Source organism: Podarcis filfolensis, assembly GCF_964270895.1.
Source record: "Podarcis filfolensis genome assembly, chromosome: 1".
Lineage (NCBI taxonomy): Eukaryota > Metazoa > Chordata > Lepidosauria > Squamata > Lacertidae > Podarcis > Podarcis filfolensis.
The window spans coordinates 82421999-82447545 of NC_139604.1; the positions used below are offsets into that span (position 1 = coordinate 82421999).

At 39.9% G+C, this 25547-nt stretch overlaps 1 protein-coding gene across 5 annotated transcripts in view; it reads right to left on the minus strand.

The window, feature by feature from the left end:
* Nucleotides 1-21326: 21326 nt before the first annotated feature.
* The window catches only part of LRRC4C (leucine rich repeat containing 4C), a 611872-nt gene continuing 607651 nt past the window's right edge, over nt 21327-25547 (minus strand). For all 5 annotated transcript variants that reach the window (XM_083602191.1, XM_083602188.1, XM_083602190.1 and 2 more), the window contains one exon: nt 21327-23995. In XM_083602191.1, coding sequence (XP_083458317.1) covers nt 22043-23953 — 1911 coding nt within the window. In that variant the 5' untranslated portion in view covers nt 23954-23995 and the 3' untranslated portion in view covers nt 21327-22042. The remainder of the gene's footprint in view (nt 23996-25547) is intronic.

Genomic DNA, 25547 nt, shown 5'->3' on the forward strand with positions numbered 1-25547 from the left:
GCATTTGCATTTTCTTGCCAGGTAATACAGTGGTACCTCGGGTTAAGTACTTAATTCATTCTGGAGGTCCGTTCTTAACCTGAAACTGTTCTTATCCTGAAGCACCACTTTAGCTAATGGGGCCTCCTGCTGCCACCGGGGCGCCGGAGCACGATTTCTGCTCTCATCCTAAAGCAAAGTTCTTAACCTCAAGCACTATTTCTGGGTTAGCAGAGTCTGTAACCTGAAGCGTATGTAACCTGGAGCATATGTAACCCGAAGTACCACCGTATCTCTGTAAGGATAAAATACTGCACCTATTTATTTGGGAATGAATCTCAGTGAAATCAGTAGTAACTGGCATATGGCCTTGCCTAATGTAATGGATGGGTTCCTATGTAAATTTGAAGGTTGGTAGGTTGTTGCTTGTGGTGTATGCACACACAGTGAATTAATGGTGCACTTTCCTATTAGGGGAAGACCAGACCAGCTTCCAGACTCTACCTATTTCTACTGGTTCTTTCCTTCGACTAAGTAAGAGAAACCCTGCTGCAGGCTATTGATGTACAGCCCTGCCAGGGGGAGGTATGTAAAACCTGGTTTAGCAGAACAAATAAAAAAATTCCTTCCAGTAACACCTTACAGACCAACTAAGTTTGTTATTGGTATGAGCTTTCGTGTGCATGCACACTTCTTCAGATATGATATCTGAATAGGTATCTGAAGAAGTGTGCATGCACACGAAAGCGCATACCAATAACAATAACCAATACTTGAAGGAATTTTTTTTATTTTGTTTCGACTACGGCAGACCAACACGGCTACCTACCTATATCTGGTTAATCAGGTGAGTTATGGAAACCTTTGAATAAACAACATTCATCAAACATCTTTACTAATCTGTGAAAGCTGTAAACCTTACTTTTAAAATACCAAGGGGAGAAGAGGTAGATTAAGAAAGTGTATTGATCTGATTGCTGTACGTTATTCTAGTCTTATTGGATATAGAACAACAAACAACAACAGCAACATAAAAACTGCTAAGTGAAATGCTGGGGTGACAAATTCTGGCATGACAAGTAAATATGGATCAGGATAAGATTGAACTTCAAGTATATGTGCTTACCTGTTGTTGTTTTTACAATATTTTTTTTTTAACTTGCTGGTATTGACTAAAAGCTATTTTGCTCTATGTGAAGTGTCGCTACTGCTACTTTTACACCTAGACATTTATTTAATACCAATGTTTTAGGCACCAAAAGAATAGTGATCCTGTTGTCCACTAGTTTATAATCTACATTAAGTGAACAAAATAGGGAAGGGGATGAGAGCTCTGATATTGACAAATGACAGGAGGAAGTCATATGACAGTGGAAGTGTAGGAAATTGAGGCCATGCCTGAGAAGAAAAGCTTTGCTGGAAAAGTGGCTCTCACTTTGAGGAAGGGCATACAGGAAGTATGGGCATCATTTCATGAGAAGTAATAGCTATGGGAAAGGAAATTGATGGTGAATGAGCTTCATACATTTTTGGCAGTGATAAGTGGTCAGAGGGGAGACAGTCTGGACTGCAAAGCAACACACTTAGTTTTACAATATCTATCAAGGGTTTTCTTCTGGTTTGTAATAAGAAAACAGGCGCTTCCAATCACACATTGTAGCAAATGGTTATTTTGTTATTAAGAGACTGGGCAACTGCTTCTTTCTTCCTTGCATGTTGACTAATGAACTGACATGATATTGGGTATTCTGAACAGAGAATTAAAGAAAATAGATGTAACAGAGGAGATAATGAACATTCAAGTAATGATGGTGCCCGAGTGCGGCCCTAACCAGAGAACCATTTTCTTTTTAGAAACTGTTTCTAGGTAAAATGTCAGGTATGGTGCTCTTGCCATCAGTGGAACAAGACTGACAATATTAAAAAGAGACCCAATCTCTGAAATCAGAGACATGTGCTGATAGCAGGCACCCATCTTCAAAAATTAATCCTATCATAGGAATAGATATAGAGGTCTAGAAAATGTTGATTGTCCCTGCAGTTTCTATCTTGAAGGTGTGGTCTTTAGTAGAAAAGGATATTTTGTGGCCTAAGATGGACATGGTAAAGAGGAAAGACAGCGTAGGGAAGAGGAGTAGGGAAATAAAATGGAGAAAAGCATAGGAAGTGCAATTTCCTGAAAGCAAAATCAGAATATTCCTGAAGTATAATGTACCATTTAGCAATAAAGCACATGAAAGACTAACTAGATTGCTTTTTTGACCAATTTGCAAAATCGGTGAATCATAAAAATAAGAGATAGGAAATGTCTATTAGATCATCTACGTCATTCCCCCTCCAATGTAGGGTGAAATTAAGAAATGGACAATATATGCTGTATGTTTGGAGAACCTTTCTAAAAGTTAGAACTAAGAATGGAACAATGTTCCGTGGGAAATGGTGGAAATGACATTGTTTGAAATAACTAATGTTCTGTAGAAAAAGAGAGGGGGAGAGAGAAAACAGACTTGCAGATCAGTCCGAAATATTCAGCAGTCCCAAACATGGTTCCCAAAAGAACTTGAGGAGTCAGTATTTTGCTCTATGTGAAGTTCCCAAAAGAACTTGACTTCAGCATTCCTGTGTAGGCCAGCCCTCCCCCTATTCTAAACAGCTTTCACCTGAACTTGGCTAGAACCCTCCTTTTGATTGGGAATCTTTATTGCACAGGCTCCTAGTGGCAGAGAGAATTCTAACCACATTCAGTTAAAAGAATCCCCCTTCAGACATCAGTGCATGAAGATCAGGAGCGTAGAGTCAGGATGTATGGGGATGTTAGGAGTGGGACTGGTGCATGCATGGTCTTGCCTCATAATAGCTTGAGTCCTCCCATGTTATTTTCCATATGCCTGAATAGAGGTAAAATTTCAATTCAATTCAATTTACTTTTAATTATGTATTCTCAAGGTTTGCTGCCTTAAAATATTCTGCCAGGGATTGAGGAAAGGGGGATTGTGAAAGTGGGATTGTGGGATCGTGTTGGTGCAATCCAGAGAATCATGGAGAAGTATTCAACCAAATAGTTGCACTATCACAATGATTAGTGCTAGTACCAGTGTTTCTTTTTCTTTTTCTGGGGGTACACAGGGGTACGCAAACCCCTAAACATTTTGTGAATCTTTGTACTTTTGTCCATTTGCTGTATTTACTTTTCCCGATTTAAACTATAAAATGGTGATTTTCTTGAGTCAAAATGAGAGTACCCCTAAACATTTTTTTTTAAGAAAAAAGCACTGGCTAGCACTGTGGGATTTTCCCATCCCCCCCCCATGTGTGCCCTCTGCCACCCGCAAATCTGCTCCAGAGGGTTGTAGAGCTGCCAGAACAGATTTATGGGGTACACAAGGGAAGGAGCAGAGGAGATTGTTCCATTGTGCAAGAAGAAATCCTTGGGCTGACAGAATGTTAGCCTTAATGCTACATTGGATACAACCCATAAACATTAGCCAAATAATGTTGCAAACAGCCTGAGCTTCTTGTGAGCATTTCCCCTGCAGTAGGTCCCATTCACTTATTGTTGTTGTTGTTGTTGTTGTTGTTGTTGTTGTTGTTGTTGTTGAAGTAGAAAGCTTCTTTTTCAACTCGCTTTAAGAAGTTGGAGCTCCTTTTGAAAAAGTTTCAAAGAGAGCTCCCACTATTTTTGTATAAATGACAATCATTGGATCGTAATATTGCAATAATCATGAATCATGGATCAGACCATTTCCCCATCTAATCCAGAATCCTGTTGTCATAGTGGCCAACCAGGTGCCCCTGGGGAGTATGCAAGCAGCATCTGAGAACAAGGGCGTCCTCCTCTCCTACAGTCTACAGCATTCAAAAACATGCTGCCTCTGATTAGGGTGGCAGAGTTTAGTCATTGCATGGCCATAATATTATTGCGCTATAATACTATATTATCCCATTTTGGGGTCCCATTTTGCAAGTCAGTCTAACATTTACATTCTACGGTTAGGCTTAGGCTTGAATTAATTCAAGCCTAAACCTAAGGAGAGACCCTCTTTTTATTAACATGGGTTTGAGTACGACATAGCTATTATTTTCAAACATAACATGCTAATGAACTCTTGTCCTCATGGGAATAAACAATTGCACCATTTCCCACAATGTGAAGTGCAAAGTGTTGGCACATGGAGGAAAAGATGACAATAAAATAAAAATATTTGAGTTCCTTCCGAATTAAACCTCAAATTGCTTAGCATGGTTTACAAGATGTCCTTATTTCATTCTAGTCCCTCAGTAATATTTGCTTACTTATATATTTATTTACAAAAATATTTATATACAAGTATTCATTTTTTAAAAAAAAATAAAAATAGAGTGGTTGACAACAAATCTACTTAAAAGTATACTCTCTCTCTCTGTATATATATTTTATATGTATATATATATATATAAATGTAAAAATTGAGAATCAATGGTCTACTAGGAAAAGATTTAATCAGTTTAGAAGCTGAAACAGAAGAGTCCTGCTGAATCTTTATTGACACAGCATTCCAGAATACTGAGGACAATGACAAAGGCTCAGTTTTTTGTTGTCAAATGAACATCACCAACTCAGGAAATGGCCAGTGATGTTCCTGCAGATGATCAGTGAATGAGCTGGGATACAATATCATGAGAGAAGAATGACATAGCAGAAGAAGTCCTGAATCCTGGTCACACTGAATTCACTATAGCAACTGGTATTTAAAGGAGAGATGTAGCCAATCCTTTGCACATTAAACAATTTTCAGATGAGCAGTTAAAAATGCATACCAGTATCATGTAATTGTTGGTTGCTTACACACCTAAAACTGAATTTCAAAAACTGCAAATAACTAACAAGCTTTCTAACTTTTATTGGAGAAAAATAAACTTAAGTCTGCAGTGGTATACTTAACATTCACATTATAACAAATATAATGGACCAAGGCATTGGAAGACCGCCTTCCTTGAGATGTACTTACCCATGGAGCGATTCTGAGGGTGTCTCTGACATCTGAGGTGTTGAAAGTAAACAAAGACCAATGGGTTAATAAAAAATAACAGTCAAGACTGAATCTTTCACAACTGAAATACCAACTCTTTCTCAACAAAACACATATTTGATGATGTGTACATTGTGCTGATATTTCTGCTAAATCTAATTTTGGTGATTGCTGTCGGGTTGGGAGGGATATACCATCCCTAACATGTATTCTGTGCTAGCTGCAGCTTCTATGGTGTCTTTAAAGGTAGCCCCATATAGAGTGCACTGCAGTAATCTATTTGGCGGTTACCAGAGCATGGACTGCTGTAGCCAGGCTGTCTCTGCCTAGGAAAAGTCCTAGCTGACCTAATGTGCTCTAAGCCACTAAAGCCACTAATCCCTTGAGCTTCAAGGGATAATAAGGTTGAGCCTAGGAGCACTCCCAGACTATTTATCTGTTGCTGCTCCACCTCTTTGAAGGCAGCATATACCACTTTTGGCACAATGAGGCATTAATCACGCCCTTAATTCACCTAATCAGTTGATCCACCTGCTAGCTCTTCTCAGTTGTGAAGAGTCAAGTGTGTGGATGGATTCCAGCATCTTGTCTAGTTCCTCATGCCTAAAGAAGTGAAACTGAATATCAAGAAGCCTGACTGGATACCTCTCAAGATACTGCCCCCAGTTCTGGTGTCAAGTTGAAGTCTTATTCACCAAGGAGTTCTTTTTGAAGAAACAAAAACATCATGGCAGCTGTAGAGTTGCCTCAGCATTCCCTTCCTTCCTTCCTTGGGGTTGACTTCATTGAAGTGACTGAATGGGATGAGTGCATGTCTATTTCCTTCACCTCCTCGGCAGCATGTTCTGCTTCATCCTATTTCTGTCAGGCCCTAATCCTATCACAGATTTTTAAGCTCAGGTGAGGAGAAGAAAACATGGCTACCTCATTTAATAGTAAAGCAACCCTACCCTGATCCTCTGTTGCAGCCAACCAGGCCGTAATGGCAAAGAGATCCCTGGTGCAGGCCCCGGCCCAGTTGCAGGGCACCAGAGGTAAGGCAGTGGCCAATGGCTGGCACAGCAACAGCGGGGGGATGGAGGCCAGGAACCCACACAAATTGTTTTATGGATGCCCGGGTCCCCAGGACCCCTTGGAGTTGGCGCTCTGTTTGTGGAATGGTCTCCACAGGGAGGTGCAGCTGGTGCCTTCATTATACACCTTTAGGGGCTGGGCAAAAACATTTCTCTTCAGCTAGGCCTTTTGCTGGTTCATCTTTTACCCCTTTTAAATATTTGTGGGAAGGGGTGATGGGATGGGGGGTATTGGTTTGTGGTTTTGTTCTTGTTTTTATTACGTATTTTGTGTTTTTACATTGTAATTTTATGTTGTGAATCACCCTGAGATCTACAGATGAAGGGTGGTATGCAAATGAAATAATAATATATTTTTTTAAAAAATAAAAACCACTGCCACCCTGAAATTCCCCCCCCCCACCAGGTCCCCATAGGACCTGCTCTCTCATGGGGGAAGGGGGTGGGAATGATCCCAGGAAAGAGTCATCTTATTTTTCAGGACAGCAAGAGTTGAAACAGCACCAAGGGCATCAACTATTTATCTTAGGTTGCAATTCATACACATTTACTTGGGAGTAAGGCCCCTTTTCTCAGTGGAACATATTTCTGAGTAAATATATATTTGGCCACATAATCCTTCACTTTTAATATTAAAGTAGCCAGGCTTTGAGGAGATAACTGCTCATTTCTTTTCCAAAATAATTAGATTTAGCGATGTGTATGTTTTAGAAGTCAGATGATGGGGAATTTTTTGTTCACCAGTGTGGACTTCAAAGGGAATGCAAAGTGCGATGTACCAGTTTCCTGGGTATGTATGTTAGAAATGCAGAAAACAAGGTTACACGTGTAGGAGGGGAGGGCATGTTGTCAAGGGAGACATCTGTGTTGTTATGGAAACAATCCTAACACAGCATATGGACATAGAAAGATATAGAGATGCTTTATACTTTGTCAGACTGAGACATAGCATACCCACAGAGTTTCACTTCCTCACAGCTTCATCCCAAACCTCCCCAGCAATCTATGCAATATTTAAACCACATGGGAAGGAAACTCTTGTGGAGATTTGGGGCACATGATGGGGAAGGAGAAAAGGAAAGCCCCACAGTACTAGCAGGAGCCCTTGCACTGCCTTCCATTAGCATGCCAGGTTAGTTGAATCTGAGACAGTGGATCTATAAACACAGTAGGAAAAGAAATGTGTCAAAATAATTTGAATAAAACAGATCAAGAAAAGTTTAAGAGAGTATTCCAAGCTGCAGCACCACTGGTATCCACCTGCAAGACCTCAGAAAACCCAGTTTCTCTGGTTCTCAGGGAAATGTGAACAAAACAGATGAAAGGGAACCATTTCAAATGCAAAAATGGAATTAGGTGGGCAAATTATTATACCACCAATCTGCACTAAATAAATTGGTAAATCATTTTGGACAAGGTTCTTATGTGGTATTATGAGATTCCTCAACTAAACAGATTAAGAAACATGACACAGAAAGGATTATACAGTGGTACCTCGGGTTAAGAACTTAATTCGTTCCGGAGGTCCGTATTTAACCTGAAACTGTTCTTAACCTGAAGCACCACTTTAGCTAATGGGGCCTCCTGCTGCCGCCGTGCCGCCGGAGCACGATTTCTGTTCTCATCCTGAAGCAAAGTTCTTAACCTGAAGCACTATTTCTGGGTTAGCGGAGTCTGTAACCTGAAGCGTATGTAACCTGAAGCGTATGTAACCCGAGGTACCACTGTTCTTCTTTCATGCTGTTGTTTTGGATGCCACTCTTCAGCCAGAGCTCCAAATCTTTAAAATCTGGTCCAAAATAAAATATTTTGCAGTCGCATGGGGGATAAATAAGATTAGCATACTTCTGCAGACATGCAAAAGATAGACAACATTAACATATACTGTTTGGTCTTCAGTTAACTTTACCAGAGTAGCACAAAAGCCAGGCTTACTTCGCCAAATCCATCCCCACCAGCTGTTGAGAAAGGGAATGCGACAGAAACTCTCCAGGAAAAGATGTAATAGAGACAAGAATGTGGGAAGCCTATAGGAAATGCATATAGGAGTGTCTCCTCCTTTTACCTCTCCCTTTCCCCTCTCAGCTGGAACTCCCCTTCTCCAAGATTTCAAGTTTCCAGCCCCTAATATGTGGCGTTCTTTAGACAAATGTGCAAATACCCAACAGGAAACAATGTCAACACATATTCATTTTGTCTGGTTGCAATCAACTCACAGTAATGCCAGTAACTTTTGATACTATTAATTCAGTTAACAGTACAATACATAAAAAACCAGACTGCAAATATATTTATGGGGCCTCCTGCTGCCGCCGCGCCGCCAGAGCACGATTTCTGTTCTCATCCTGAAGCAAAGTTCTTAACCTGAAGCACTATTTCTGGGTTAGCGGAGTCTGTAACCTGAAGCGTATGTAACCTGAAGCGTATGTAACCCGAGGTACCACTGTATATGAATATAACTGGTGGATGGATGACAAGCCATCTCACACTGAAGCAAAGGAACTTGTTTACCTGAGTTAATTATGTATTACAAACCTCAACTAGCACAAAACTTTACCCATTTGCTTTCCCCTCGTTTATGAGATGGCTAAACACTGAATCATGGGGATAATGTGGCGTAATAATAAATGTGTTGAACTGAACATCACAAGCAAATAGAAATGGGGCACTTTCACTATTGCTGTGCTCATATTAGTGAAAATACGGTAATTTAGAAAAAAAATACTAGGGAAATTTGCTTGCAAAAAAGGACACGTTGGGCAAGATTGTATATAAGAATGATTGAATTAGGTAAAATGAATATAGACAGATTTCATGCAGAATTGCATTTAAAAAAGAAAGAAAAGAAAGAAAGAAAACTAATGTGAAAATGAAGCAAACCTAATACTGGGGAAATGAGAAATCAAATGAAACCAAAATTATGAGATTCATCCACCCCTGTGTGTGTTTGAGCTGTTTCAGATAAAAATTGTTTGAATAGTGTTGTTAAATCTTGAAATTAAGTACTTGGTGTTGCCTGAGAAAAGAGCCCAAAGTGGATTGAAAGGTGGCAGGTTCAAAGATTTATTCATAGATCCAGCAGCATAGTTTAGCTTGAGGAGGAGCCCAGTGATTTCAGCCAGAGCTTTAATGCAAAGGTTTCTTGGAGGCAAACACTTTTAAGAGGGGAACTATATAGCCATTTGCTTTTCAAGCAACTGGTCAAAAAACAAATCAACAAATTGCTGGGGATGCTTTTTGAACTGTTAGTTGTAAACTGAGAGGAAGGACCTTCTAGCTACAATAGCTATGCTCCCCACACATGGTCAGAGACAGTATGCTTCTGAATACCAGTGGTTGGAAATAATAATAGAGGAGAGTGCTTATGGGCTTCCCATAGCATCTGGTTGGCCACTGCAAGAAAAGGATGCTGAATTACATGGGACATTGGTCTGATCCAGAAGGCTCTTAAGCAGCGCTGTTTTTCTAGAAAAAGAGGTGGTGGAACACCTTCCTTGTTCTCTTAGAATGTCAATGGTTCTCACCTGAGAGGTGCCAGAACTGAGTTTGAGTGAGTTCCGGCTGAAAAAACGCCCTGCCCTTAAGCCAAATGTGATTTGGTTATTCAGATCTAGGAAGTGCAGTGTGCAGCTATTCTGAGGGATAAATATGACTTCATAGACAATCTGCATGCCTGTTAAATTAGAACCAGCCCTATGAATGTAGAGGAGAGAGACTTGAGACTGCTAAATCACATGTTCACATTGTTCTACTACCACTATAACACTTCTTCTTCTTCTCTCTCTCTCTTTTTTACAATAAAACAAATTTATAATTTAATGCTGCAGTTGTAGAAATACTACAGTGAAGTTTGCATTTTGTAGCTTTCCCTAAATCTATGTCATGCAGATGCCATAGTAAATAGCAATATAAAAACGCCTCTCTGATATATATCTTTCCATGACAAAATGCATTTGATCAGAAAAAAAGAATAAAGCGTCATGCTGGGTTTTACCTTCCTGTTTCAAAGTCAGGAAACAATGGATTATTACGCATGCCAAATATTTTGCTGCAGAAGATGTGCCTCATAATTATTTGATCTCTTCCATCTTGTGACATGACTTCCAAAACATAATTATAATATAATATCATTATAGGGTCTTCATTTAAGAGACCGATTGACATAAAGCAGCATATGTTTGGTGATGTAATATACCCCTGCCAAGCACCTGCAAAACCATTCATCCAAAAAAATCAGTGTCGATTGCAGGATCAGTCCATCGCAATGCTACACTAAATTGCCCATGCAATAAACTGAAAAAAGGATAGCCCAAACTATTTTGGCTGTCATTGGTCTGTGATTGTGATGAGTCCAATCATCACTGGAAGCAGATGCTGCAACAAATTTCACATTTGATTTTGGCAATTTTGGAAATATTGGCATATATTGGCAAGCATGGGTAAAAGTGGAAGTGTGAAACTTCCATTGGGTTTTGGGTTTCTTTTTTATGTAGATGTTACATAGGCAGGAAAAATGGGTTTGTCACATGTGGAACAGGCTGTCTGCAGCAGATGGGTCCCACAGTTCTTAACACCTCATCAGTCTTGAAATACCATGACTAACCTGGTCTCCCAGGTTCTAGTACAACCACTACACTACTCAGGCTTCATAAAGAAAAATAAATCACCAAATCCAATTGGCATTAACTTGAGAGTTCTTAAATAGCTCAAATGTGAAATTGCTGGTATTCTAATAGAATTAGGTAGGTTGTCCCAAAGATCTAGACTCTAAACCAGAGGACTGTAAAGTGGCTTATGTAAACAGAGAGAGATCTGGGGTGATCTCGGAAATTAGATACTAGTTAGCTTAACATCTGTTCCAAGAAAATTGGTGGAAAGTATTATTCAAGATAGAATTGCCAAAATAAAAAGGGGGTGTGAAGAAATGCCCAGTGATGGATTGAAATTAAGATGACAAGTGCAGTTCATTATAAACAAGTGTAAAGTGATGCACAATGGAGGGGGGGATGCACCCCTAACTTCACATAAATGCCAGTGAGGTCTGAATGGGTAGCCAACCCAGTGAGTGGCAGCTGTGAATAAAAACCAATTCCGTGTTAGTGGTTATTATGAAAGGGACTGAAAACAAAGCCACCACTTTAAAACAAATCTGTGGTATGACCACATTTGGAAAACTCTACACATCTGGTTGCTACACATCAAAAAGGAGATTGAACAGTTGGGAAAGATCAGAAAAGGACAACCAAGATCATCAAGAGGCTGGAGCAACTCTCCTCTGATGAAAGGTTGCAACATTTGAGGCTTTCTAGTTTAGTAACAGAGGACATGATCAACATATATAAAATTTTGCATGGCATGGAGGTTTTTCAGCCTCTCTCATAATAATAGAACTTGGTGTCGTCCAATGAAGCTGAGTTTTGGAATATTCAGGATAGTAATTCTTCACCCAGCACGTAGCTATGAACAATGGAATTCACTACCACAAGCTACAGAGAGAATCACCAACTTGGATGGTTCAAAAATATCCATGGAAAATGATGGTTATCAATGGGGACTATCATGATGGTTGTCTACTACATCCAGTATCAGTTTCTGGTGCACATGGTTAGGGTGAGTCCTACCATACTCATGTCCTACTTGCATATCTCCCCCTGATTGGTCACTGTGAGAATAGGTTAGATTTTGATCTGATCTAATGCAGCTCTTTCTCATGTTCTTATGTTGTAAAAATGAGATTGACATTCAAGAATGGTCCATTTTGCACCACTGCTCCAGAAAGGCCCCCAGTGGGGCAGAGAAATGTGCTGATCTTCTCACTGCAAATTGCTTCCTCTCAGCTGACAAATTAGGTTCCACTGCAATATGCTAATTGAGAGTCAGCTCCTAGCCAGTGCATACCTGGCTACAGAAATGGTCCCCAGGTCCAATAAATAAAACCCATTCTGGGGAATCATAGTATCTCAGTTGTAAACACATATGTGCATAAAGATAATCCCAGGTTCATTCTTCAGCATGTGTAGTTAAAAGGATACTGAGCAGCTGATCCTTAGGGATTAGCTGCCAGTAACAGTACATAATACTGGGTTAGATGAACTAGTAATCTGATTCAGCCTAAGCAACTCCTTGTGTCAATATGTCTATTCACTTTTACTGGTATTCTTTGATGCTTCTATAAAAACAGAACTTTGTTGAGCCTATGGGAAATTCAAGGTGAAAATAAAATAAAGCAAATAGAGGAAGTCTTATCTCACTTTCATATATATATGTCTATGAGGCAAGGATAGAGCAGTCTCATTTTCAAGCTAACGTTGTCTACTCTGTCTCCAATGTCTTTGTTCTGAGTACTGCATCATGACAGCAAGTCATGAGCTTGTAATGGAGGGGGAGGGTTGCATCTCTTTAGGGTTTCTTTGTCCTAGAAATTAGAGGTTTGGCCCTTCAGAAAATGTATTTTGAAGCATGGATACACTTTGATTCTCATACTGTTTAGGAAAGATCAGGAAGATTCATCTTTAAATGTGAACTAATTCCGATTTCTCTTCCATCCCTTCTTCACATGCACCAAAAGGCATAAGAAAACTTTTAGAAAATATAGAGTCTAGTCATATTAAAAGAAAGAACTTTCTGAAATGGCTAATTAGTTAAGAACTGATGAACTGGAGTGAATCTCAAAAGGTAATATGGTTCATCTACCTGAAATTGGGATATACAGATCCACTGAAGTTTGATCTGCTCCAGTTTTCTAAGATTTTTTTTTTTAAAAAAAGAAAAGATCCATCGAAATCTACACAGCACATAATGGGTAAAAATACAGCACTTATGATGTGGTCTGAGGCATGTAGTGCCGTTTCCATTCCTTTTCATTTTTAAAAAAGACAATCCAGCTCTTTAGAACTCCAAAAGGTTAGTGCACTCATCTCCTTGCATAAGGTATGTAAGAAATGCTCCAAGTCTCTTTAGAAGTTATGGGATTTGATAATGAGCTGGGAAACATATGCGGAAAACATGGCTGGCAGTGCTACAGCTCTCAGACCACCCCATAAAAGGACCCAGAGGACTGGGATTCAGAAGCAGATTTATTACCTGTTGTAATTTCGTGATCTGACCAGATGGCAGATTCCTTCCACGTCCCCAAACTGAAGAAAATTCAGGGTTTGTTGACTGGAAATAGCTCCTACTGAAATGTGTAAACAGCAACAGCATTGCCAGATTTTCCCTTTGCTCAAAAAAGTTGATCTGTGCACCACTGTTTCACTGTTCCACAGACCATAGTGAAAGCCCCTCATTTTAGTGCACTTCTCCACCATGGAGTAGTTAATTGAGCACAATATTTTAAAAAATAATATTTCACTCTTCATTTTTGTAGAGAGAACATTTTTCATGGGACACCATGAGGAGCTTCTCTTAGGACCATATAAAGATACTAGTAGTACATCTCTCCATTCTTTCTAATCCTGTGATGCCAAAGCATTACCTACCAAAATGCTTTCCCATATGAGGTGGATGCAATACTGGGTGAAGGTATCTTTTCCACAGTAGGTCAAAAAGAACTTGGGAAAGAGAATTCTTAGTATGCATTAAATACTTCATCTACTGCTGGCCCAATCAAATTTGGACCACACCACACCATTAACGTGTGTGTGTGTGTGTGTGTGTGTGTGTGTGTGGTGGGGGAACCAGGAGATATACTTCATGTGCCCCTGACATTTCATCTAGTTTGATCCTCACAGCACCCTATCAAGTTCCAGAAATTCATTTTAAGGTCCATCTCAAAGGTGAATTGATGTTCCCATTCCCATTTGCTCACTGAACATCAACTGATGTTAAACATGAATTTGTATATTAGTGATGTTATTTGAAAATGAAGTTTCAGGGCTACTTTATTATGCTGTTCCTTCTGTCACATAGGACAGTCTGATGAAAATAAAAAGCAGGAATCTTTAATTAATTATAATGATAATCAAGAATTAATAATAAATTGGGAGATAAAACATTGAAGATTTCCCTTTCATTTTCATCTTAATGAGACCAGAGAATATACAATTCAATTCGAGCTAAAGAAATTTATTATAAGTTATTATATTTTTTTCTACCTTAGTACAGCCGCTAAGAGATAGGGAATGAGTCTGAACTCATTCAGCTGAACCTGTCAGAGGCATCTGTTCACTTGCACTTGGATAAACCAGTAACATCATTTGCCATATACTGGCTGCTAGAACCTCTGGGCAGACACTGCATAATTGTAGCTGAACTAATCCTGAGCCACCTCTACCCATCTTTGTACTTTGCTTTCTTCTAGTGGTGCCATTAGGTTAGGACTTTGCAGTAGAAGCTCAGGGTCACACTCACAAAAATGAGCAGGGAAACCCCCAGATGCAGCAGGGCTGATGTACCGCATTTTGAAGTAAGTGAAGTGGATTTTCTGCATTGACAGGGGGCTGGACTTTCAGGTTCACTCCAGCTCTTACAAGTTTAAGTAAGGTAACAACCACACAATATAATTAATGCACATCTCATATACATTTAAAGCACATGGCCTCCCTCAAAGAATTCTCAGAAATGTTTGTTAAATGTGAGGCCATGTGCTTTAAATGTGCATCAAATAGATGGTGTGGGCAGGACCTAATACACATTACTATCAAAAAAGAGCACATTGAGTCCTAGGTCTTAAATGACTTCACAGGACCACCATCTCTTCCTAGTGGCTGAGCTAAATGCTTGGACCCTCACTGCCCTTTGGGTTGCTGTTTTAAGATGGTGTCTGAGAAGAATATCTGCAGGTACTCCTTCCCCTTGAGAGTTGCAGTTGGATTCTTATGTAAGTGGCTCTAAATGCATTCGTTGTGTCTCTCAAAAATGCCCCCTAAAGATCTTTCTCTACAACATGGGCACATTGTACACATTAGAATTTTCTGCATTTTCTCAATTCAGCGCGAGCTTGTATATATGTAGTAAGAATCTGGGATGCTTAAGAGCATCCACAAACTTAAAGATGCCTGACAGAATCCAAACATTAAATCTTTTCCTGATTATTAAGAAACAAACAGACAAAAAACCCTTTATTTCATTCTCACATGAATAATAGGAAAATGAAGGAAGCAATGGCAATTTAGACAGAAAATGGTTGAACTAGGACAGGGGTCAGTAAACTTTTTCAGCAGGGGGCCGGTCCACTGTCCCTCAGACCTTGTGGGGGGCCGGACTATATTTTGGGGGGGAAATGAACGAATTCCTATGCCCCACAAATAACCCAGAGATGCATTTTAAATAAAAGGACACATTCTACTCATGTAAAAACACGCTGATTCCCGGACCATCCGCAGGCCGGGTTTAGAAGGCGATTGGGCCGGATCCAGCCCCCAGGCCTTGGTTTGCCTACCCATGAACTAGGAAAAAGGTTTAAAAGCGAGCGGTGATGGTATTTTTTCCCTGGAAATCTCCCCGGTGTTGGATAATGCAGCTCCAAGTACACAGCCTGTCCTTTGGTATAAATCCAGTTATTTGGACAAACAGCAGCCCTGGGATGAACCAGATATGTTGAACAAACTACATCTGCACTTGCTGAGTAGACTACATCACAATGTTCTATTGATTTTGACTGGGGCTGCAGGAAAAATGTTAGCAGTTCATTTTTAATGGTGAACCAGCAAATAGACAGGTCATAGGAAATCTCTCTACTGAGGAATTAAGTACATTGATTCATCTCTCTCTCTGTGTGTGTGTGTGTGTATACACACACTCTCTCTTTCTTAAATTCCCTTAGTCTTTAAAGCTATTTCAGGAAAAAGAGAAAACAATGACATTTTGCAAAATGTTCCTGGGAGAGTATTACAAATTATATTTCTTGTGTCCCACACAGAGGATGCTTCATGGTAATCCATACTCAGGGTCCTTTTTACAGGTTTGCCCTTCTGCCTGTAACAGTCACTTGGCAGTCTTAGGAGCAAATGCAGCCCCCATCACAGCTGTGTTAAGCGTTTCAGTTTGCTCAAGAGACCTTCCACATAACCAGCAGGTCAGTTCTTCTACAGACTGTTGATTTTGCTCACTCTTAAGACTGAGTAGTATGAATTAAAACTCTTTAGCAAAAAAAAAAAAGTCTTAAATTATAGACTAGATTGAGAAGGAAAAAATACTTAGATAAATAAATTCTGATTCGACATACAAATGATTATCCTCAATTAGATTATTAGATTTTGTTGCAATAATTTACCGCATGAGGAAGTGAGCCCATCATATGTAGATAATCTTACATCATTGACAGGCAACATTGGGTCTCAACATTGATTCAATTAAACTCTACGTAAACCCCATCAAAGGCATTTGATTTCAATTAGAAATGCATCAGACTCATGTTTGTAACTGAGCTCCATTTATACACTTTTGGACCTCTGCAGTCTTCCTCAAGTTCTGTTTTTAATATATCAACCTCTTGTGACCAAACTCATGGTTCTATAATTTGTAAATGTAAAACAAACAAACAAACTAAACCTATATTAACTACATGGCTTCATCAGCAGCCACCTCAGTTTCTTTATTTGAAATTTAATCCTAAATGGGAACTAATTTTTGTAAGGACTGCAGTGCACAGGGATGGGAGGTTAAATCTTTCCCAAGCCAGCCATGATCCTGGAAAGAAAGAAAAAACTCTCAATAAGTCAATTATCCTTTAAAAAAAAAAGCACACAAAATTTGTGCCAATAGGAGCTTTCCTTCTTAAGGTTAACTGCAACACAGAAGGGGAGAGTAATGATTGGTTAAGCCTGTTTTCCCTGTGTGCTATGGTCCCAATGAAGGTCACCCTAATCTGTGCCTAGGATTAAATGTTTTGAAATCTGACGTGGATGTTAGCTACACCATTAAAATAGTATCTACTCTGGCCCCCAAACAGAAGACTTGTGAATAGCAAAGCCACTTCTCAAATTTTGTTCTTCATGGGTATCCTCTGCCAACTAGTGGATGGTATACTTGTATTACAGTGGTACCTCGGGTTAAGAACTTACATAATTCGTTCTGGAGGTCCGTACTTAACCTGAAATTGTTCTTAACCTTAAGCACCACTTTAGCTAATGGGGCCTCCTGCTGCCGCTGCGCAGCTGCTGCACAATTTCTGTTCTCATCCTGAAGCAAAGTTCTTAACCCGAGGTAATATTTCTGGGTTAGCGGAGTCTGTAACCTAAAGCGTATGTAACCTGAGGTACCACTGTACACTGGAATGAATATACATGAATTTTGTTTTCAAATATCTTTTGAGACAACTTTGATTTAGCCCCTCAAAGGGATGAAGATGTGAATTCAACTTTCTTATAAGAATATAGTGGTCCAGTTGAAAGTAGGAATGAGATCCTTTTACTTCTTTCATGCCGTAGTTTGGATTCCACTCTTCAGCCAGAGCTCCAAATCTTTAAAATCTTGTCCAGAATAAAATATTTTGCAGTGGCATGGGGGATAAATAAGATTAGCATACTTCTGCAGACATGCAAAAAATAGACAACATTTACATATGCTGTTTGTCTTCAGGTAACTTTACCAGAGTAGCACAAAAGCCAGGCTTACTTCTCCAAATCCATCCCCACCAGCTGTTGAGAAAGGGAATGTGACAGAAACTCTCCAGGAAAAGATACAATAGAGACAAGAACGTGGGAAGCCTATAGGAAATGCATATCAGAGTGACTCCTCCTTTTACCTATCCCTTTCCCCTCTCAGCTGGAACTCCCCTTCTCCAAGATTTAAAGTTTCCAGCCCCTAATATGTGGCGTTCTTTAGACAAATGTGCAAATACCCAACAGGAAACAATGTCAACACATATTCATTTTGTCTGGTTGCAATCAACTCACAGTAATGCCAGTAACTTTTGATACTATTAATTCAGTTAACAGTACAATACATAAAAAACCAGACTGCAAAGATATTTATTTCAGCAATAGTAATGTTGACTATTTTATTAGCATCTCTACCCCAAATCAAGTTAATAAAAATGTATCACTTAAACGGGTCATTCACAAGCCACTTTCTGGCTCCCATATTGGGTCTCAAAACCTTTCATTTAAAAACTTGTGAGTGGTCTAGACTCTGCGGCATACCCGTGACATTTTTGTTGTTTTAGTCACCAGCTTGATCCTCCAGTTCCTATTCTTAAACAGGCCACTAATTTGTTTTAACTCGGTCAACATAAGCAACAAATGGTCCAGCTCTACTTAAAAGGTGCAGATATAAAAGGTGAATCCTGTCATGGGGAGTATGCTATGGAGTTGGCCACTTTACCTGCTTGCCTTCTGGATTTTTTTCTCTTGCATAGATAAAAGGGCTAATCCTTAGGTAGATGGAAGCTGTCCTACTCTTAATTGGCTGATCACATGCCCCTCTTTTATAGTCTGTTTGAGGACCTCTCAGCTACCCATTAGACTGTGACAAAAGGGTCTGGATGTGGTCTACCAGTAGTGACTGTTTGCTCTGCAAAACAGCGGGACACAAGTCTTTATGGAAGTTGCATTTCCTTTCTCCCTAGCTGCTGTTTTCCTGAGAGAATTCACTCCTAGTGAAGTACAGAGTTTTCCTGGAGTTGCCCACATCCCAGATTGTATACATCCATTTTGAAATGGCTCCCTCTTAACTTTTGGAAATGGCTTGAAACCGAATGATGCTTCTAAGACTACCACTTTTGAGGACTCTGGTATTTCAGCTTTGCCAGCCTGTGTAGAAATGCATTTGCACACATAACCTTTTGTTGTACTCTTTTAATGCTATTCCCAACTGCTCCTTTTCTGTAACAACTCTCTTTTGTTTTGATAAGAAATTGTCTGTTGGCACCCACCTTCTTAACGGAGTCTGCCTATCATTTGGCTACACGTACTTTTCTTAAAAGGAGTTGCTTGCCCAGACAAACAAGGAGGACCAAACATTCCTACCTTGTGGCTTGTGTTCCCTTCCCTTCATTGTTTGGAACACCCTGAAAGATCTCTAAGCTGTTGAAAAATAGTCCTTGCCACTTGCATAAGCACTGGGCAAGCTGAGAAGCTTTTCTCCCATTAAAGGCACCATGGGGGTAAAAGGGTTTCAAAGGGCTAGAAACCCTTAACAGATGTCATGTACAAGTACCAGAAGGGGATCCTAACAGAACAACCCTGTGTAGTGCTTTGTCACTAGGATAAACTCAGAGACGTGTGCTGGTAAGAGGTATGTTAATGGCAGCTGGAGTTGGTGTTAGACATGGCAAAGTGTGTCCTGAGTCACCTCAGACTGGCTTGGTTTACTACCAAATTATGTATTTAGAAATAACTTTATTTTCAGAGGCGCAAAACATAACCTCCATTCTCCACCAGCTTTCCATCCTCCCAAACATTTTCCAGTATACTCTCACTTCCTGAAATACCCCCTTTCCATTTCATTCAAAGACTTACATGGAATGTGGAAGAGATACATTCTTTCCACTCCCCAGCACCCAAGGCATCCTGGAGTCTGAGCTCATCAGTGAACTGTGGATCAGCATATCATTGTGCCCTGTAACCCATGGGAGATGGAGTTCTCCCAAGAGCTACTGCTGCAATTGTAGTACATAGCATGCCTGGATGGTTGGGCTCTAGGACACTGGCTGTGGTGAGTAGTTGGTGGGTGGGGAGATATGCAAAAAAACTCCTTACTTCTACTCTTGGTACACTGAGGCATCTAAGCTGCTTCCCGTTTCCCCATTTTTAATGCAGGAATGTTATTTCACCAGAGGAAGATTTTCACTAAGATCTGCTTCCCATGGCACAAAAAAATAGATCCACACATTTCCACCGACACGTTGATTGTATCACTGCTGTAAAGCTGGGTGGGAAGACACGTCTTCCAAAAATGTTCCACAGGGACTCCACATCTGCCTTCTCATTTGGGAACTGTAGTACTTATGGCTTTTACTTTTTCCATTCGTCTGACTCTAACCAAAACAATTTGTTAGAACAACTTAATTTCTTTGTTAACCCCTTGATGTTGCAAGTTGCTTCCTGAAAGTTATCAGTACCTTGATTGCATTTTAGCTCATCATGCTCAGACATCTTTTGATTGTGCTGGCTAGTTAAACAACTTTCATATTTGCATCCATGAGTGTTTTCATTCAACCAAAGTAATGACCTGAGTGGATGTTTAGTTCTAGATCAGCAATAGTAAGTAAAACCATGGCCTAGGACCATTAAAAAAAAAATATTATACAACCAGCCATGTCAAATCTAACTCCTCACACCCTTGCTGCTGCTGCCACATGTCCTCTTCCCATTCTGGAAGATGTCCCAAAAGCCAGAAAGAATTTAAAATGTATTCTATGGTTAATTATCTTTATTTGTTGCAGAAGGTATCCATATCCCAACATCCAGAAGTAGGATAAATCTTTGGGGGATGAAATTTACACACTTTTGGTTGGGGGTTGACTTGCATTTAAGTCAAGGTGGACTAGGGATTTGCTCTCTTTTATTTGACATGGGGGGGGGGATACCAATGGGAAGCCCCGAAGAATCCACTTGTGAATGATGCTACATTATGACATAATTTTGCTCTACCAGGACAACTCTGTTCCAAATTCCAAAGGGAAGACTTCCAGGCTGCTGAAGCCATCCAAGCTTCCAATGGAAATGGCGATAAAGCCTGTTTGTTTGTTTGTTTGTGAAGAAAACCCTCAGCCACCTCAACTTTAAGGTTAAGCCCAGCCACCATCCAAGCATTCTTCATTTTGTCTGTCACCCGAAATCCACTGATACCCAGCCTTTTTTGTGGGGGATTGATGGTCCCATGAATATGGAGCATGGAAATCTCTGGCTCAGCTTGAGTTAAGACCCCTTTCCATGATAGGCTGGTGTTATGGCAACTGTTGCATGGCTTCTTCCTGAACTGTTAAAGTAACATTAAAAAAACCCCATATGTGGGGAGAAGCCCATTCTGCAAGCCTTTCCCCTTGACAGTGTAGGTGTATGGAGGGACCACAGCACGGGCTCCTTCCATGTGGTCCAGGACTTTTCACATTATCTCAGCAGGGTGGGATGAATTATGCTGCAGCAGGTCGCAAACCACCAATACAATATGAACCGGGTTGATTTTGGCCACTATTCTTCACACATGGTATGCTAATGTTTACATAGGCTAAAAGTAAATATATTACTAATGATAAGTTAAAATCCAAACTGTTGTAAGTTATAAAGCTTTCTTTTTTTAGGAAAATGCAAGAGAGGGGAATGTAGAATTTTTAACCACCTTTTGACATCAGAAGCCACACTAAAAATGATTTCTGTCCAAATACAGAAAAAACCAACAATATTTTATTTATAATCTTATTTTAGTGTTTGAACTACAAATCCTGGTTCTAGAATTGTTTAAAAGATCATGGGTTTTATAGATGCTCACATGAAAATTAATTTCTTGGATTGTTTTTGTTTTTGTTTTCTTCTTCCACAGAATGGTCCCTTCAGGAAATACAGAACAGGTCATTATGTGAAAAATAAAAATAAAAATAAAATATTTTGTTATTTTTGCTGTTGTTGTTCCTTGATTGTTCTTATGAATCTACCACTAACATCCATTTCCCTGTTGAACCATTTCAAAAAGGGCATGAGAAGAAAATGAAATGAAGAAAGACAAAATAGACCGAATCTCACCACTAGAATTCACCATAAAAATTCCCAAAGCGTTAACAGAATTCTTACAAAAATCCCTAGACCAGTTTTTTTTAATCTTTTTTTTTTTAGAGAATCAAGTTGTTCTATGAAAAATATGGCAAATGGGCTTGGGAAGGGGGAAGAAGAAAGGGGAGGAAAGAAGTAGGGTAAATAAGTGCAGCAAAAAGAGGTTCTGAGGAATACACATAATTTTGTCTGCTTTCTCTCACAATAGAATTTTTAATAAATAAATTTCTTTTTTTTTGTAAAGACACTTTTTTTGAAACAGTAGATTTAGCCCAGTCATTTGTGTCATTTTTTTTAATAAACTGTCTTGTGTTTTAAATCTGTAAATGTTTTAGATCTGAGTCTCTTGCACATTGTCTTTCGAGTTCATTCGGATCAATAATGGTTCATGCACTGAACTGTGTATTGAATTTATTGTGTTAACTGTTGTTGTGTGGTTAAAAGGAGACTTATAAGAGTTATAGTGATTTAGGTGCTCATGCTCTATTGCTGGCATGGGCAAATGACTTTCTATAGGCGTGTCACCTGTAAGCTCATCATCCACATTAATGATCTCTACAGTTCGTGTTGGAGCATGGTGGTTTTGCCGGTGATGTTGCTTTCTCATTTTGTAGAAAATGACCAACATCACCGCTGCCATAAGAGTGATTGCCACAAAACAACCAATTATGATTTTGGTAGTCTTCATAACCTCATCTATTCCTGGAATCCCATTGCTCAAATCTGTCACAGCGATGGTGAACGTTTTTTCCGTTGACCTTGTGCTCTGTGGTGTGAGAGAGGTTGTCACATTGGTGGTGTCCCATTCAATGACCGGTGTGGGCCAAACCTGCTCTGTTGTCCGCGCCTCATCCTGAGAAGGTTCCACAGTTTCTACTGTGATGGTTGAAAAATAAGTAATACACTCCTGTGCAGTTACATTGAGTGTTGCAGAAGCTGTGGTATTCCCAACAGAGTTACTCACCAAGCATGTATACAAGCCCGTGTCTTGCGCAGTCACCCTCGTAAAATTTAACGTGCCATCGCTGAGCACAGAAATCCGAACCCTATAAGCCCCATGTGTTATAACAGACCCATTTGGAGTAATCCAAGATATAGAGGTCAGGGACGTCGAAGCTCGGCATTTCAGCTCTGCAGCCATGCCTTCAGTGACGTTGAGGTCTGTTGGTGGCTCCACAATCACAGGAGCGTAGCACGTGAAGTAATTCAGGTCCAGCTCACCAATGTACCTCCCTTTCAAGCTAGGAGGCGTGTTGCAACGGGCACAGCATGCAGTGTTCGAGGGCGCTTTGTCTTTAATCCACCAGCTGAGCCACAGGATGTCACAGTTGCAGTTCCAAGGGTTGTGATGTAGGTGGATCCTTTCTAGACGGAGAGGTGTAAAGAGGTCGTGAGGCAGTAGTGTTAGATTGTTGTGGGCCAGGTTGATCTCCACTAGCGACTGAAGGTTATCAAAGGCATTCCTTTCAATCACTTGAATCTGGGATTGGATCAGCCACAATTTCTGAAGGTGCATTAATCCTTGAAAGGACCCAGGCTTGATAGCAGTTAAGTGATTCCCAGAAAGGTCTAGCTCATCCAGTTTTACAAGTGGCGTGAGGTTAGGGATCTCCCGAAGGTTGCACATAGCAAGGTTCAAATACCTCAAATTGGACAGACCTTCAAAGGCACCTTCTGAGATATATGAAAGCCTTTTCAATTCCCCCAAGTCCAACCTTCGCAGGGAAGGGATTCTATTAAAAGCATAAGAAGGAATACTCTCAATGGGGTTGTTTCGCAACCAAAGCTCCTTCAGTTTTGACAAGTACACAAAAGCCCCATTCGGGATGGTGCTAAGACGATTGTCAAAAAGTTCCAAAGTATTGAGATTAGCCAGACCATTGAAGGCCCCTATTTCAATTGTTCTAATGTGATTTCTGCTCAGCTGCAAGACTTCTAGATGTCTCAGGTGTTTGAAGCTATTCACCTTAATGATTTGGATCTGGTTCTCATGGAGATTCAATAACCGTGTGTTTGTGGAGATGGCGTCAGGGACCTCTCTCAGATTCTTCCTCACACAAATTACTTTGCTAAACTGATTGCTGCAGGAACAGACAGACGGGCAAGTCTGAGCTCTGACCAAACCAGCCACCACAAGAAGTTGAAGAGCCAGTAGCACCACAAGCAAGGGGTCAAATAGGGCCCTGTTAAACCTAGGACCTATCATTATCTGCTGTGGATGTAAGGTCATCTTGTTCAACATTCATAATTTATTTGGTGTTGGTCCTTCAGGAGTTCCAATAGTCTGAAAGAAACAAATAAAGAAGGATCATGTTAGCTCCAATTGTTAATTTGCACTACAATTTCCTCAACTTTATATATTTTTAAAATGGTAATTTTATGAAATACTTGATACACATAATTTCCCATTCACCTGCCTACAAATTTCTGGGGAATGCATCTTAATATACTAATGGAGGCTTAAAATTGCTACTTGAGCCTTTGAACTCTCTGTTGAACTATGCAGCCTAGTCACCAAAAGAAAATAACACATAAAATGGCATACAATTCTAACTGAAATATAAGATCGTTTCCGGTGGTGCCAATTCTTCCTCCCTTTTGCAGCGCTCTGCATCCCTTTCCACACTGTTCTGAAGGGCCATTCAATCTTCTGGATCAGATTTGCAGGGGCCACAAGGAGGGGAGACGGAGAATTGGCAAGATTCTGCTGATGGAAGCCTCTGCTGTTTCTGGCAGCAAAGGGACATGATTGAATACAATACTGGAAATCATGAAAAAATTCTGCAAATGAATAATAATAATAATTAAAAAATGAAAATGAAAATGCAACACTATCGTTGTTGTGATATATGCTTGTCTTGTTTTTGTTTTTGTTTTTATCAAGAAGAACTTCCATGAAATCATGCACAGAATGGAACTGGAATTTCATAGCCCATGTTTGTTTTTCAGTTGATACAGAAATTCTAACAATTAAGATGGGGACCCAACATGTCAGGGAATAAGTTCAGAACAAGAACCAAGAATGGTACATTTTGAAACTTCATTGCTGCTTAAAAACATGGAAAGAAGTCGAGACAATTGTTTGAATGCAAAACCAAAAATGGCGGCCAATGTAGTTTGCCTCTAGTTTACCAACAGCAGTGATTAAAAGGCAAGCATGAGTATAGGATTGACATACGTGTATGGTCTATATGACACAGTCAAATCTGCAGACTCCTGTTGCCTTTACTTCTTGTGCTATTTCCCCTAAAGGACGGTCGCCATGGTGTACACAACATAGAACTGAGGAATGGTGCAAGTAAAGCTTTTACTACTTGAATAGAAATGCTCACCAAATGCTTATTGTTTGCTTCTTTCAGGAAAGCAGATAAAAAGGAGTTTCTGTGAACTGCTGAGCTGAGCATCAGCTCTCTCCCACCATTAAGCAGACTCATCTGATTTCCTGATACACTCTCCACTATCCTCATATTTGGCCATAGCAGCAGAGAAAGTCTCATTAGTAAATGTGTGCTGAACACAGGAATAAAGAATGGCTATTTAAACGACAGAAAAAAATATATCTCCCATAGCTGCAGGGTTAGCAATTTCAGTGTTACCTCCAAAAATGTTTCTTTCGGATCTTAGTGTAAGTGAAAAAAGACCTTTCGACTCTGCAAATGATCATTACTATTCAAAGTCTCTCAGTGCTGATTCATTTGTGGTAGCTTCTAAAAAACCCAGCCCTGGCTTCATTTTCAATCTGCTACTCACTGCAAGGTCCCTGTGCTGTAGAGATTAATGAAATTTCCTATAAATCAGCCAAAAGTGAAGTCTTATAAATTACAGCAAGCGCCAAG